Source organism: Homalodisca vitripennis, chromosome 3 (assembly GCF_021130785.1).
Source record: "Homalodisca vitripennis isolate AUS2020 chromosome 3, UT_GWSS_2.1, whole genome shotgun sequence".
Classification (NCBI taxonomy): domain Eukaryota; kingdom Metazoa; phylum Arthropoda; class Insecta; order Hemiptera; family Cicadellidae; genus Homalodisca; species Homalodisca vitripennis.
Genome location: NC_060209.1, coordinates 76,045,795 through 76,062,930, shown reverse-complemented (window position 1 = coordinate 76,062,930; position 17,136 = coordinate 76,045,795). Strand labels below are relative to the sequence as shown.

Genomic DNA, 17,136 nt, shown 5'->3' with positions numbered 1-17,136 from the left:
ATAAAATTATATAAGAAATAAGTTTTTGTACCCCAAAACGTTCTATGTAATGATAACTTTCAAATTAAGTATTATAGAGTCCATATTTATATTTAAATATTTCATAAACATAACACCTATAATTAGGCTCTTTATGGATATTTTGCAAAATTTACAAATGTTATTGACTTCTTTGGGGTCAAAAAAGAGGCTAAATAAAAGACAAAGTGTTATAGTTATTTGGTATGATATAATAACCGAATGAGTTTTATTGCCCTATGAAGGTTCAAGAGGGCATAGAATCCAGATTAAAATTGGCTCAATAACTTCAGCTCGTCAGCGCTTTGTTTTATTGTAACCTTATTCTTAAATACCAGTAAATTGTATCAGAACTTGTATCACACACTTAATATACTAAATTACTATAAAATTGTACCCTAATTAGGACTCCCCATCAGTTATTAATCATTAGAAGGAAAATGAATTTGTGGATAGGAAAATCTGGACCTTATAAATATAATTGAATAAATAATACTTTTGACTACTCTCTGCCCTGTAGCTTTAGTGAGCAAAGATTAGTTATAGTATTATTAGGCTTTTTCGCGGTGAACCATCGTGATGTGTCTAACGAAGATAGCCTTGCTATCGAAAGGCCTCACAAAAATTAAAAATTTTAAAGATTAGTTTATGTGTTTGAATGTAAATAATTTAACATTGGACTAGTTTTAATGTGTTTAATACTGTTATTAATTTTGCAATGCTGTTTGTCTAGGTTTAAAGTCAATAAAGCTTAAATAACCTAAGGACCTAAGAGTCCTTATCTACACATACTGAATCGTACAAATCGAAACTTTAAAAATTAAAATAAAGTGTTGTATGATTTATTTATAATACATATTGAATTTTGGGTTCGTCGTCTCACCAACAGAGACTGAACTGCGTTTTATGCAAATCAAGGCAAAACAACAAAACCTTTTTGGGAAGTCGAGATTGATTAAATTTCATTTCGTTATAGATTCCGTTTTTCTTATTCGGATCTTTATTAGTATATCTCACAAGGCAAAAACATTTGTCCTTTGAATACTCGTACAATATAATCCTGTACCTTTCCAAAACATCGTGTCTGCTTTATATTCTGGGTTCTGGCGTATTAATATACAAATATTCTTGTCCCGTTCCCCACAGTGAACTACTACATCTCAACTACAAATCAAAAATACCCCTTGAAATTAAAAAAAAAACATGCTATGATTTTGAGATAAATTTCAAGATGAACGGCTGAAGCCCTACGATCCCTCCCCTCGCTACCATCGTCATTCTTTGCGTCATATGAGGTGTTCTCCAGTCACTCACCTTCTCTGCTTTGTGCAGCATGTGTTGTGAAGTGCAACTTTATCGTGTAGTGAAGTAGGCTCAATATAATTAAAAAAGTAATGACTCAGCTTAAAATTGTTTATAAAGTACCTGCTTTGTATCAACATTCACTTTTTTTTAAAGCTTTCAGCTGTGATAAATTACGCTTCAATTTTCATTATATGAACAGTTTTATTCCATTTGTAACTCTTAGATTTTAAATTGCACTATCTTCTTACTTTCGGTATATAAAAGATACATTTCATTCTTTGGTCTTTTAAGAAACCTGATTTGACTTAATGGTTTTTGGCTATGATTACCTTGAGTTACTTTTTTAGGTAAAAATTTCATTAAACAGAATAGGACTTTACAACAGGATGGATACTACATTTTTATAATGATTGTGTGACAGATAATGTTTGGTGTAATCGCCAGCCCTGATGGTTGTATAGAATGATTGGTAGAGAGCGCTAACATTATAAATAATTTGCTCAAAGTCTGCAACTGTTAACAGGTTTTTTAGTTATCTCATTTTAGTTAAGTAATTTTAAATACTAGGCATTTTTGTTATTATCAGAGTTTACTCGATAGAATGTTTACTGTTTTTAATATTTTATAATTACTATTTCTTTTGTTGACTGCTGGACAGCGCGTAATCAGAACGTATCAAATGACGACAGGTTTTAGAATTGGATGACATATCACCTCATACACTGTTACATATAATCATAGGTTAAGCGGATACAGAAATTATGTGTGCTTAATTCATACTAGTGCTTAATTCATACGATTCACTAAGTTTGTTTGTTTCACAACAGTCGGTAATACGGTTTTCGTCAGATAGGTAAACACACAAGAGTTTCTGGGGAAGAAGAAATAAAAAATACTGATTTCTTAGATTTGTCACTAATTCACACGGGAAATTTACTTGGTTAAGAAAGTCGTTTAGACAACTAACATCCTGAAATTTTAGTTTTAAGATGGCCTAAATTAAAATTACTCAGAAGCTCAAATGTTCATAAACATTTAGAACCCATTGAATTACGAGGCTGGCATGACTAAAAGCTAAAATTAAGAAAAGAGCAATTATAATAAAGTAATACAGTAAAGTACGATGGAATTCCAGTATTTCACTGTTATTAGTTGCACTATTAACTATCTAGTGACCTACTCTTTGACTTTTAACACTCTATGTAGCACGATACGATTATACACAGTTAATAACTAATGGAAATTTCACACTATATCGAACCTTTTTTCGTTTTAACCAAACTTCCAATCAGATAATTCCCTGATATTAGCAAATTTAAAATAATATAATTCATATAATTTTATTTTTGCTAATAAAACGGTACTTTTCTTGTCAAAGTGCAGCTGTAGTTATTGATATCAAAAACATGCATTTACGCAGTGTTACTGTACGTACATAAGTATCATTTTGATTTGTTTATGTTATACTGTCAATTTACTTGGTTATATACCTTTAAATATTTATTTGGTGTATACTTATCGGTTTACAATTATTACTAATCTTGCTTTATAACTTTGTTTGTTACATCATAACTTCGAAATTTAATTCAGATTTAGCTTTATTGTGTAAGAGAAGTACTGATTTTTTCTTTTGCTGCGCCTTATTAGCGTATTCATAAATACTATTTATATTTTTTTCATTTCAACCTAAATACACAACGCTATAAGCGACCTTTTCCTTGGTAATAAAAAAAATTACCTTTCAACTAATTCCTATCAGCGCAAAGTAGACATAAATTCTTCGACACATTCAGAAATCATGTTAATTTTCTAATTGCTCAATACTTAGGTTTATGTATTTAGAGTAATAGGAACTAACGGCTACCCACCAGAATTTGATACTCAAAACTCAGTATTATATTTTTGTTAATAGTCCCTTGTTTTCTATGTTTTGTTAGCATATAATAAATAAATTATAACGCTGCCGCATATCAATCCAAAGTTTTCCCATACTTTAATTATTGAATAAATTAATTGTTTAGTTTTTAAAAGTGCATGTTCCAAAGTGTCGTGTTAAGAAGTGCTGAAACCTCTAAGAGAAGTTCCCAAACAAGCATGTAAGTTACGATGCAAGTTGAGCTTTAGTGCGACAGCTGGCCGCTGAAATACTAGCGCTTTCACAACACACAGGCTTTATTTTACACTTATTAAGAAAACTACTTTAGGACCAAACTTATGTGATGTACACATAGTTGTTGGCTTAGAAACAAAGCTGATTACTTGCACTGCATATTATCTTAATCGAATAACCTTTTAAAGTTTTGTGCTTGATTATTCACTTTATTTTCTTCTTTTACTTCATGTACATAATAAACAATGTTATTGTACGTCCAACATTTTTTTAAACTTACTTATCAGTACCGGGTGATGTAAAAGTCATCCACTTCCTAAACTTTGGAACGGTTTAAAATCTTCATACATCCTGTAATAATATCACATAAGATCAATTATGTCAGTTATGTAATTCAAAAGTACCACACCCTCATCATTCTAAATGTGGGTTGCGTGCTAATCATATTGTTTAATTGGAATTATCCATCAAGTGATAACTCAAATTAACCCTTAATAGCCCATGTGCATACTATTGTGCCCATATGGCTACACTGGGATGGATTAAAGGTCTTAATGAAACAAAACCAGCAAATGAAGAAAATAAGTTTCTGGCCGGTTTTTCAAAATAGGTATAATTTGAATATAAGTAAAATTTCAATTCTTTGGAGTAAACTTAAAGATCTATGTTTTTCTCTAGTTTCGTTCCCTTTATCAAGATATTTGAAAAGAAAGTACCACAAAGAATGAGGGGTTGCTCTTAAATACTATTTACTTGGTGATTATAACCTTATTACTTAAATAAGTTTATTTTAAGCTTGTATTTAGTTCACATTAAACCTCAAAATAACAGTCAAGTTGACCGGGACATTATTATTAAACTTAATCTTATGGTCAGTTTACCCCGCTGGCAAAACAAACCATCGACCAAACTGATAGTAACCAAATGGTCAGCGGGATCTTCTCGTTATAGTAACACCTGCTTTTAGGCGTATCTAAATGATATCGTCCAATGTCCTTAAACCCATATACAACCTAAGCATATTAACACTTGACCTCGTGATCAACTCAATTTTCCTACTAGCGCATATTGATTTTTTTTTAACAACGACTGAGGTCTGGTCGTTACGGGTAGTATTAAATGAATTATTACGAGTATGCGTTGTTGTAGTAACAGGTTAGCGCAGTTTCGCAGCGAAGGACTTGATTACGAACGTTCCAAGATATCGAAAGCAGCGATCTGACATTTGGTCCCCATATTGCCGACTGTAGACACAGCTCTCTGACGTCATCAGCTAATGTGTTGACATTGCTCTCCGGCCAGATCGTCCCACATTGAGAGCATAGACTTAATCTGCCCAAGTTCTGCAGTTTGGTGAGAACTCCGCCAACTTAGCGAATAGTGGTGGTCATTTAATATAATCCATAAGTTATTACATTTTTATCCGCAATATATCAACGATAACTTTTATAACTACTCTACATTATGGGAACTAATTATAGGCTACGTTTATCTCACTGGAGCGGAACCATATTATATGATATAAATTATATGGTTCCAAATAACCAAACTTTCAGAATTATTTGAAATTAAAGTTTGTGAGATAAATTACTTATCTTGCAGTATGTAATAAAATTAAAACATTGCAGTAAAATTAGAAATACATTTTAAGTAAATCCAATTGTTAGTGCAACCCTTAAAATATAGAATATTAATTTTTAAAATTACTTACATCAAGAGTTTTGTTGGAATTTTTTAAATCTTAAACATTGTTTTATTATTCTATTGTAGAACACATTTTAACCTGTAAGAAGAATTATAAATCAACATTGTCAATAAATATAGCATTAAATAAACCAAATAAATAGTATTGACCTAACCAATAGTCATTTTCGTGTAAGACTTTTAATACACAATCAGATTGGTTTATGTACCGTTAAAAACAGTCAACCCAATTAACTCATGTTGTAATAATTTCATTTAGAGACTAACTACAAATAATAAAATCACCATCTACTAAAAGCAATGTAAATATTACTTTCCATTATCGCCATGTTGTTTGTCAGAAATTATCGTCTTTTTAATGAAGAAGGAGACGGGACTTCAGATTGAGTATGATAAAAAATGACAAAAACTAGGTTAAGCTATATTATTATAATAATGAATCATATGTATAATGAAAGTTCTAGAAATCTTATATTGATATGAAACTCAGCAATAAACTTTTAATTAGAGCTTGGTATTATTTTGATATAAAACAAATGTGTTTGTTATCACACGGCACTAAAACATTAATGTTTCATATTTAGTAGGTGCGTGACTGTTTTTCGTTACCTTGTGGTACAAGGGCCAATGGTCTAAAAAACCAAGCAACGTACTTTATAGTTGTTTGTTATTTTTTAATGCTAAACTGCAAACTTTAGTACAAGTGCACAATAGTAGTTTTTATTGTGTAAACTTGACAGTATGCGTATGTTAAGTTATTATGTAATGAACTTCAGTTAAACGCTAAAATGAAACGTGAAAGTTTTAATTTTTTGTGATAAAAACTTTGTTTATCACATTGAGTAAAAGTGTGTTTTGGCACGATAAGGCAAAAGTATTTCTGAAGTCGATTGTAATACGCAATTGCGCACCAAAGGAATCACTTTTTACTCCAAGTAATGAAAACTTCTCTCTTGTCCATTAACATATTGAAGCTTAGTAGAATTTTGCTATAAATATTCTTAATTTGTCTAAATAAGTTTTAAGAACATTTTATTATATCCCAGTATAATTTTCCTTTGGAAGTGAATTCATGTTTTATGTTTAATTCGTTTTAAAAAATTACTGAATGAGTTTTTCTAATTAAATTTATTTATACCCAGTATACGTAGAATACTAGTTGTGTAAATTTACTATAGAATTAATTACTATAGAGAAATAAATCAAATAAGCTGTTAGTTATTATTCCGTTAACATTTAATAAATCCCCATAAACATTTGCACGTCATTTAAATTGACCATTTTAATTCACCTTTGCCTTTTTGTAAAGTGTGTGCCATTGCGCTGAGTGTTATTAATCGTGGAATTGGACGTTATAGTTATTGGATCTAGAATGGAGAGGTAATGTTGGACTAAATGGGTCAACAACGGCCTGGACCGGGGCGCTTGATGAAGTGGTGGTCTGCCTGTGAGAAGCACTTAAGTGCCGGAGACGTGGCACTTCACCCTCTTGAGATAACCATCAACACTTCAGTCAGTTCATTGCCTCTCCACCACGGCTTATTCAGTTCCACACAAAACTTTGCCGCCTATAGAAACAAAGCCTACATAAAATAAGCAGGCATGCATAAATAAACAGTACATATATACATGAGAAAATTAATTTAGTCCATTTACTTGTTTAATTAATCAAATGAACTGTTCATATTATGAAGAATAGTACAACATTCATCAACGTGTGCATACTGATTCGAACCTTTACTACGACCACTCAATTCTATACACATTTTGACCTACATCTGAAGTGCCATATTCAATCAATAGATGCCACCAGTAATATTATCCGCTTGTAAATATGATGGAGGAGGGTGAAGCTGTACCGTAATGGGCTCAAAATAAACCAATTAGCTATAATTTTAAAAATGTGGTATTTTATGTATGAAATTTAATTTCTTTATACAAATTTTCTTATTACCTTTATATATAATTATTATTATAAGCTAAGTTATATTAAAATTTAGTTTTAAACAAAATATATTACTTAAATATTAACTAATAATTTAATAAATGTGCGGTTAACTAACTTCTTAAAACCATTTCATTTCTCTCTCTCTCTCACTCATTCCTCGAATTTATCGAAAACACTTCATAGTTCAGGAGAAAATTAAATCTGTTAGTATTCATGAGGCCAAATTATTCAAATTATATTATCAATGCATTGACGAGATTTTAACAGTATCTGTATGTGATAATAACGGCAACATATGCTGAAAAACTAAGAGTAAATCCCTCCCTTCATGGTACTGTTGTAGGTGGGAAATAGATATTTGGTCTTACAGTGAAAAGAGTCAGTAAATTACAATAAATAAATTTAAAATAATACAAAATTAAAGAATTGGCAGAAATCTGTATGTTTACTTCTGACAAAATTTTAAAGTATGTCCGAAAATTAGCATAACAGGGTATGATGGTACATATTACTAACCATTGAATTTTTAAAGCCATTCCAAGGAACCAGTCGTATAGCAATTTTTAAAACTAAAGAGACAGTTTTAATTAAAAACAGACTAATAGAATTAATTATAAATGTTTTGTTTACAGGCCTGAGAATTTTGCATATATAGTTTAGATTTCCTTGATTTTAAATTACGATAAGAATCTTAATTCAGAAGATCCTAAATCAAGTTCTTAAATCATAGTATATAAGTCTTATGTATTATTTTATTGCAAAGAAATATACTCATAACTAATACATATAGAACATTTTATTTATAATCAGAGCTAAATAAATATTTACTCTGTTCAAAATCAAATATAAAAGGGGTTCTTTTTGTAAATACAGGCTATTACCAAATGCTACGATTTATACTTTTTGTAAATACTGATTGGGTTTTTTTATTTCTTTATTACAGTTTCTTTGTAATACAACTTACATTTTTGCTTAAACTCATGTTATCTTGTTTAAACCTATAAATTTTAGTGTTTCGTCTTAAAATAATAAATACTCATTCATTTTTAGCCGATTTATTCAATAGCCTACTTATGTTTTCTGTCATACCTAGTTCAGATTACGAAGTTTGATTCCGCGAGTGATTGAAAATCCCGTATGTTTAGGATACAAGGTAGTACTATATTCTTTTAGCTGGATTTTATATTATTTTTTTTATATTTTTACATGTTACAAATAAGCTAATTAGAAGTATCTAGCCAATAATTTAGTTAATTGGTTTAAAAAAACAACACTCCAATGATTATTTTATTTTATTTGTGTTTTTGAACTAATTAATAAAAACCAATAATAAATAAGCTTATACAATGTAACATTTGAGTTTTTTTATATGATTCTTTAGTTAACCTAAACACTCAATTTTACTGAAATTAAGTAATTTAATGATAATTTGAAAAAAAAAACTTGTATTGTTGTGTTAAATAAATCGGTGATTTTGGTTTAAAATAAACAAGATTTTATAATGTATTATATCACATTTAATTTATTTATAATATATTTTAAGACGTTCAATAGAAAATTTGATGTTTACACTTAGAGATGAAGTGTACCCTCTTTGGAGCTTTACCCTTGTGAAATCAGTGTTTAAAAATGTCCACAGCATTATAAATTTTGTATATAGGGATTTTCCGTATCAAAAACGAACTAAATACAGGAGAGTTCGAATTGTATTCGTTATATTTTAAGGTATATACTATATGATTAGTTCTATAATTATGGCATTTTTTGTTCCAGTGGGAAACCAAAATGCTCCGACAGCTACAGGGTGTTAACCTGGAGGGCGCTGGACACGGGTCTGATACCGGGGTTGGACTTAGCGTTTCAAACTCCACGCTTGAGCAAAACGACGGCAGGTAAAAAAATTAAAAATAATAGCCTATTTTTTTATTTTTATTCCAAGCTGTAACATAAACTTTAATGATTCAATTTGTTTATTTACTATTTATAGTTAGTAATTTATTATTTAATAATAGGTTTATTTATAAATTATCGTATTTCTATTACTATAAAGTACGTAACTAGAAGAATAAGTATTATTCTACCATAGGGTAGTAGAAATAAATAAAGGCAAAAAATTGTTATTCGATCAGATTCTATCGCGCTCAAGAGATTGACAAAGTGTGTCACGAAACTTTTCTCGTTGCCTAGCAACAAATATTTTGTTTATGCGTGTTTTGACTGTAAATCTTTTTGCTTTTAGAAAGAACAGTAACCAAAAAGTACTTTACAAGGTTCTACACCACAAGTAAACAAGATTAAAATGCCGTAAAAGATTGTATAAACATCGGCGAACCAGAATGAGTTGTCAAAACAGCTTAAACCAAAGCCGTCAAATATTGGTGGGCTCTGAAATCTCATAACGGAAACTTTGATAAAGTTTTACGGTTTTTATAGACATATACAAAACATGACTAGGAACTTGTATTGTCTCGTATGACTGGAATTTGAGATTTTAAGACTTTTGCAAGAGAGTTTACAAAATTCTTGACGTTTACGAAATTGTCTTTATGTTAAAGTCCGGCATACTTCATTTCTTATTTGGATTTTTATATAGACTGACTTAAATCTTAAACGTTTTCTATAAAGTCTGAAATGTTATTTCCTATATTATAGTTTGGTTGTACTTATAGGCATCTTTTTTCAGCATAACATTGTAAGAGGTGTAAGCATTCTCCACCTCTGATATGTTATTTATATAATCTAAACTAGTAAAAAAGTTATTTCATATTTAATTAGTAGTTAAATTATTTCTACATTTTAACCAAATGCAATGGTGTAGACAAAGAGGGTTATGAAAGTAACAACACGGGGTCTTATACAGAGACTTCAAAATTATTATAGGCATAGAAAACAAGACAATATTTTTTGAAATCCAAACTTAAGCTGAGACTATCAAACAACTCCAACTATTAAATTTATTACGTAAATTGTGTTTATAAATTATGTACTCATAGGTACATTCAATCAGTAAATCCAAGTTTTAGAAATAATATTATAAACGACAAGAACTCTAAGGAGATCCACTTTACTCTCAGCACACAGCTTGCGTGTTAATATTGGGATAATCAGATTAGTTCATATACCTCACAGGAATTTGCTAATAGCTTCAAATATTCACTTTAGTATTATAGCTACTCGCACGAAAGTACTCCGATGGTATTAGAGGCAATGCGGTGTTGCCACATCGCTGCTGACCATTGCCGTGTTCTATGATGGTGCTACTGCTGTCGGTTTGATTTACGTGTTGTCTGCAAAACATATAAACTAAATTAAAAGTATGAATGTTAAATTTATGTGTTGTCCAATGATGGTTGTTAATTATAAGATATGCTGTGGCGGAAATTTGTCATGCACGTAAAACTGGCAACAGAAAAGGGGGATTGAAACGCAACCGCTACCGAAGGACTATTTCGGTACGGGCTACTATAGTATCATTGTAATTAATTGCCTTTGAGAGTTGTGAGGAAATAATAATGCACGTAATTATATGTTTGTGTAAAGTGTATGTGAGGAAGGGTCTCAACCTTCTACAGGCAGAAGTAGTAGACAGTAGACAGTAGACAGACTACTACCACTGTAGGTATGTGCGGGAAATGCTGCCCTCGTAACTTCCCTCATTGCGGTTACAGCAGTAGGGCTTGGTACGGTAGCGGCATGGCAGCGCGGCGTCTATTGCTGTCTGGGTGATAATTGCACTAGATGTAATTTACTAATGGGCCCCGCGCACAAAATTAACAGGAGCTTTAAGTACTGCGGTTTCCGTACTGCAGTTGCATTAACACTTGAACCCCAGAGACTGTAATGGCTGTAACGTACGCTTGGTACCTTGTACGAGTTGAATTTACCTTCTTTTTTTCTATGGTACAGTTAGTTTAAATACTTCTTTTATTAGTATTACTCATTATGCGTTATGTTATAAACGTACTGCTAGGGAAAAATTTTAAATCACCGAATACTTGAATTTCCATTTGATATGTAATGAAAGAACTTAATATCTAAAGAGTTCGTTATAACGTTTTATTATTCCTGTAATATAGATGTATAATTTATTTTTATGTATTTTCCTGATATTTAATCCTTAAACCATATAAAGTAAAGTAAAGTAAAGATTGCTTATATTACCAGGCGAAGTTAGGGCTAAGAAGTCCCCTCTAACACTTAACCTGGGGACCAACGGCTTAAAGGTGACTTCCGAACCACCACCAATGGTCGGGCAGGCGGGCTGCTTGCAAGAACAGGATATATGTAGTTTTTCCATTTTTAAATATAAAATATATATTTTCTGAACTAAATCAATAATATCAATAACTTAATAAACCAATACAACATAATAAAAATAACATTTTCCAAAAAACCATCTTTCAAATAACAATAAATAGCAGTCATGGAATGTCCAAAAGTAAAATTTAAAATAATACTAAATATACTATGTTCTAATTACAACTTTTTTTTAATATTAGTCGTTTTCCCCAAAATGCGAGTAGGCTATTCATGTCAGCAACGTATGGTTAATTTGTAGTAAAAAACCAATAATGACTCGATTGCATTGTAAGACACTACTTACGAGTTATTTTTATTTCATATTTATGATTAAATTAACATTTTTGATATGCCCTAGTATGTATATTTGATACCAAGAGAGCTGGTATATGCCAATACTAAACAGAATTGTACAAAGTTATAGTAATAAACTGCACTTTTATAAGTACCATCATTTTTTCAAAACAGAACTATCTGAAACTAACCAAAACTAATCGAAAAATATTTACATAGCGTTAAAAATGTTTATTTAACCTCATTCAGACATAATTTCCAGTGTATCAGTAATGTAAACTAATACGGTTTCACTCAATGGGAGCATTGTCCGCTGGTCAGTTAGATCGCAGCGCTTCCAATGCTGTTATCAGTGGCCGCTCCTTATCAGTCTTATCACTGTATTGACACACTATCTGCTCTCTGACCCGTTGCTATCTATCACTTTCATTCGCTTCCTTCGTTATTGATTTTCCACTTTTTTCTTTGTTGATTATGAAATAACACATTTATCTTACCGCAACCGTTATATAAAAAGAAAACAATTATTGGCCCGATAATAGCACGAAAATAATACCAGTTATTTATTTATTGCAGATTATTGAACATTGTTCTTTCCGATCTGTATTCCAGCTTTCATATCATTTAGTTTTTGTCTTACCATCTGTACGAAGTTATTTACTATAAATAAACTTAAACTGTGGTGCTATTTTTTGAACAGAATCTTAATTTAATGCTGTTATAGAGTTCTAAAATTATTTCGAAATTAGGTCTAGTTCGAATAGTTTTCTAATTCTTCTTTCAATGACAGAAAATTTCCTCGCTATCTTCATGTAGCAAAACTTTGTTAATATAATCAAGCATTGGCGCAAAATGTAATAGGACTTTCTGCCAGTAAATATACAAAAACAAAGTTATAATAAATAGTCCTTCCGTGTCAGTCGGAAGAAGTAACTAGATTTTGTCACAACTGAAATGTCATTTATAACAACGAGTTTAGCAAATGTTATTAGCATTCCAGAATAGTTTTAGTTTGTTTTCTCCAAGTTTATAAATAAAGGAGTGGTGACATTGTTTTAAGTTTAAACGGCTACCATATTAAAACGAAATGGTAATAAATAATGTACCTAAAATATTCATTGTAAATTTGTATAACTATTTTGTACCTGTATAAACTCTTTCATAAATATAAACTTTTAAATATTTACAAAGATTTTTTTGTTAAAGAAAGTACAGTTATTTGTTACTTTTTCGGTAGAAATTAGGATAATTTTATATTTACTGTGTTTGCAACTAACAATTATATTTCATGGCATTTTATGAAATTTAATGTTTGAGAAATGTACAAAATATCTATGCACCATAAATTTTAAATTATTGCCGCTGTGGAAGTGTGAATGGAGGAAAGGCGCACTTCTAGCCCCATATACAACTCTGGAGTGAATGTATTATGAAGTGTTATGGTGGCTAGGTCTTAATTTATTATGACAGATAAAACAGGTTACTCAAATACTTAGCGATATTTGCGGATAAGTGAATTACTTAAAAGTTATCATTTATTACTTCTTCAATCTATCTAAATCACTACAAAGATGAAGCAAATTCAAACTCCATCCTCTTTAACTCACTCGTATAAGGGAACAAATATTACTGGAAGTTTCAGTTTAAAAATGTTGACAAAGCATATCCTAGATTATGGAGGAATGTGGAGTTTTATAATGAGTTATGCATAACTTCGATAATTGTCAGATTTATTCTGTTTCTTAACCAATTGCATTTAATAACTTTTCAATGTCCAAAGGTATTTCAAGAAGATTTCTATATAAGGGCCGATCCGAGGGATTTTCATTCATGCGTTTGTACTGGGCAGCTTCTGAAATCAAGTCTCCCGTGGCCAATTCAGTCCCTTCGCCATTCAAAGCTGGCCCGGACACTGTTACAAGGCTACGTGTCATTAAAGGGTAGGTGCTGTGTCACGTGACAAAGGGAGAGCGATTTCAATAAACCCGAGCCAAATGATCCCTAAAGTCTGACCTACAAGTCGATTGATTACAGCACCGTGTTACCAGTTGAGAATCACATGTTAACTGAATACATTTTATTACAATGAAAGTTAAACTTCTAAAATTGCTTTGCTCTTGGTAGCATATAGTTTTATTGCCGTCACTCCAAAATATGTTGCAAGTACAAGTTAGCCGATTCTTATCAGCCACAATTAAGAAAAAACAGCATTAAAGACTAATCCACAGTACTTCTTCTGCCGGGCTTTAACCGTAATCTCACACTTACCGGGTAAAAATGGTACTATTATAGTCTAGGAGCCGGGAGCCAATTTTTACTGTATGAGCACACATCAGCGTGTTTCTTTAAATTAATAGAGGAATCTGTCTCAAGAAAGAAATCGATCATCAGATGAGATAATTTCCGTGGAGGTTAAATACGAGGGTACGTAAAACGTTAAAAGTGAAACGTTAATATATTCTTTCTAGCTTGGTACACTACAAAACAACCGTCCGATACATAAATATAATAATATCATCGTCAGAAAAGTAGATACAGAGACTGAAAATCAACATTTTAAGGTTCTATATGTACTATAGTTCTACATATAACAATATAGTTCTACAAATCAGCGTTGATGCTGATTTAACATTCATTTCAGTATCTGACCGTTGTTTTTAAGTTAAAGTTAAAAAATATGACCCGGGAAAAATACCATTTTATTTTCTACCTTTAGGGAAGAACTCCATTTCGTGCTCCACAAAAATTAACGCGGCTGACAATCAACTTCGTTATTGGAGGAAAGTTCTTTAAGTGATTAAAAGAAAACAAGTGATAATACAATGAAAATTGGTTCTTGACTTTTGGACTATTAGAACACATCTCTTATTTAAAATCCATACATTATTTTATATTCACTCTATTCTTTTTCATATGTGAAAGACCAAATATGCATAAAATGTTTTTTAATATTTATTAAATTTGAATAAATATTAACAAATTAATGTAAATTATTTAAATATTTATTTAAAATTATCTATTAATGTAGTTTAGTTATTTGGACACACGTTTGGCGAAACTGTAAAATTCAAAATAGTTGAATAACAATACACGAGAGTTCTGTGGTGTAGTAGTAGTAGTGGTCACATAAGTAGGACATGCCTGCATGGAGCCCCGGCAAATAAAGTACGTTTTTTCAATAAACCCTTATTAGAATTATATAATACGTAATTTACACACGCAACATTCAATAAGGTGAGAGGTCAGTCGTTGACAAACCCTTATTACATATAAAAGCATAATCTCTTAAATATCGCTTACTTTAAATAATAGTCAGATTTTTATCGTAATAAAATTGGTGATTCCTTAAGAAAATTTCAAAGAATACTAACTAAACTATTATTTACTTAAACAAGTTTCTAATTTTAGTAAATTAAACTTACTCCGAAATCATATAATTGTTATGACTACTTTTTAATTGAATCGAGAATGATTTCATTGTTATCTATATGAACGAAACCATATTCAGACTGAGTACTTATATACTTTCGAAACATTCTTATTGGTATTTTACGTTTTATTATAAATACATATATGTTTATGATAGTTTCAAAGCCTTTTAGTGCTTACACTTTTAACATAAGATACAGATAATGCCATATTTCGATTTACAAAATCAGTAGAAATAAAGTCTATAAAAATGTATAGGAGTGAATATAACATTAGAATATATGTATAGTATTATATAAGAACTGTTGAATTTAATTATTGGTTATTTAAACATTGTAATTTAGTTATTTGCCTCAATGTTATGACGAAATAGAAATGCCATAAACTTGTTTTTCATTATATTTCATTTAAAAACATTATAGTAACCTTTATAAAGAGTTTTCTAGTGATCCTATCATATCATTCACTTATGGGACAACCAGTATTTGATCCACCATTTTATTTTTATTAGGACTATAAAGCTACGTAAATTATAAACAAAATGAATAAAAAAGAATTGAGTCAGTAAAAATGTTTTCAAAGTAGTTCAAACTATGACAAAAGTCACTTTAAGATTTTTATAAGTCTTTGTAATAAAATTTACCGATTCGTTTATACAGGGTGAATATAAAGTCAGGACCCCCCCTCTACTTTTTTCTATAGGTAATATAAGGAGATATCCTTTGGGTAGTGGTGCAATATGGAAAGGAAGTTTCATTTTATGATATTGAAAATTTTTTGTGTCCCCCAAAAATGCGAAATTTTGGGGGCAACCCAAAAATTTCAAATGTAAACCCCTATCAAGTGACCCCTCATTTTAAAGAGCATGAAAAAACTTAAATAGTGGTGAAAACCAGAGATTGCTATCTCTTTCCTAATCCGAAATAATAGCCAGTATTAGCAGAACAATTTTAATAACTCACCACGTCACGAAGTCAAATCAAATGATCAAACATTTCATTTTTGGGAATCACATTATAGGACCATTTTTTATTAATGGGAATCTCAATGGTCAACTGTATTTGGAAATGTTACAAGAATCAATTTTTCCTGCAATAAATACTGTTATTAGGGAGAATCAACATGAATTTGAAGAAGAAATCGTTCATTTCCAGCAAGATGGTGCCCCACCACATTATCATCGTGCTGTACGACATTTCCTTGAGAACTCAGCTACGTGGTCAGTGGATTGGTAGGCGTGGTGTAATAGAATGGCCTGCACGGTCTCCGGACCTTACACCCATGGACTTTTTTCTATGGGGTCACATAAAATCCATAATTTACAAAACACCAGTAACAAACCTTGAAGATTTAAGAAACAGGATTATTGATTTTTGCAACCAAATACCACCTCAGACTTTCCAAAACGTCTGAGAAGCGTTCACCCTACGCTTGTCTCACTGCCAAATAGTAGGAGAGCTTCAGTTTGAACATTTGATTTGACTTCGTGATGTGGTGAGTTATTAAAATTGTTCTGGTAATACTGGCTATTATTTCGGATTAGGAAAGAGATAGCAATCTCTGGTTTTCACCACTATTTAAGTTTTTTCATGCTCTTTAAAATGAGGGGTCACTTGATAGGGGTTTACATTTGAAATTTTTGGGTTGCCCCCAAAATTTCGCATTTTTGGGGGACACAAAAAATTTTGAATATCATAAAATGAAACTTCCTTTCCATATTGCACCACTACCTAAAGGATATCTCCTTATATTACCTATGGAAAAAAGTAGAGGGGGGGGTTCCTGACTTTATATTCACCCTGTATAAGCTTGTTATTGAACATGTCTATTGGCGTAAGTATTTTTGGAGTCACTAGTCCAGCCTATTTGAAACTCGTGTCAGTTACATCGGGGCTGTTTTGACAAGTAATATGGATCGGTCATACACGTCTGTGGTGCTAATGCCAAAATTTCAGCAACTGTTGTGTAAGAAGCTTGACACTTACTCAGTACACCTAGCAACCTATGTAGTCACGAGTAATTATGGAGT

General features: G+C 31.1%; 1 protein-coding gene across 6 annotated transcripts in view; it reads left to right on the top strand.

Annotated features, from left to right (window-relative positions):
• The window catches only part of LOC124357071 (G-protein coupled receptor moody), a 123,911-nt gene that overhangs the window by 67,913 nt on the left and 38,862 nt on the right, over window positions 1-17,136 (top strand). For 5 of the 6 annotated variants that reach the window (XM_046808478.1, XM_046808482.1, XM_046808477.1 and 2 more), the window contains exon 2: window positions 8,859-8,977. The exons of the other annotated variant lie outside the window; for it this stretch is intronic. In XM_046808478.1, the coding sequence (XP_046664434.1) occupies window positions 8,871-8,977 (107 nt within the window). In that variant the 5' untranslated portion in view covers window positions 8,859-8,870. The remainder of the gene's footprint in view (window positions 1-8,858; window positions 8,978-17,136) is intronic. 6 annotated transcript variants of the gene reach the window in all.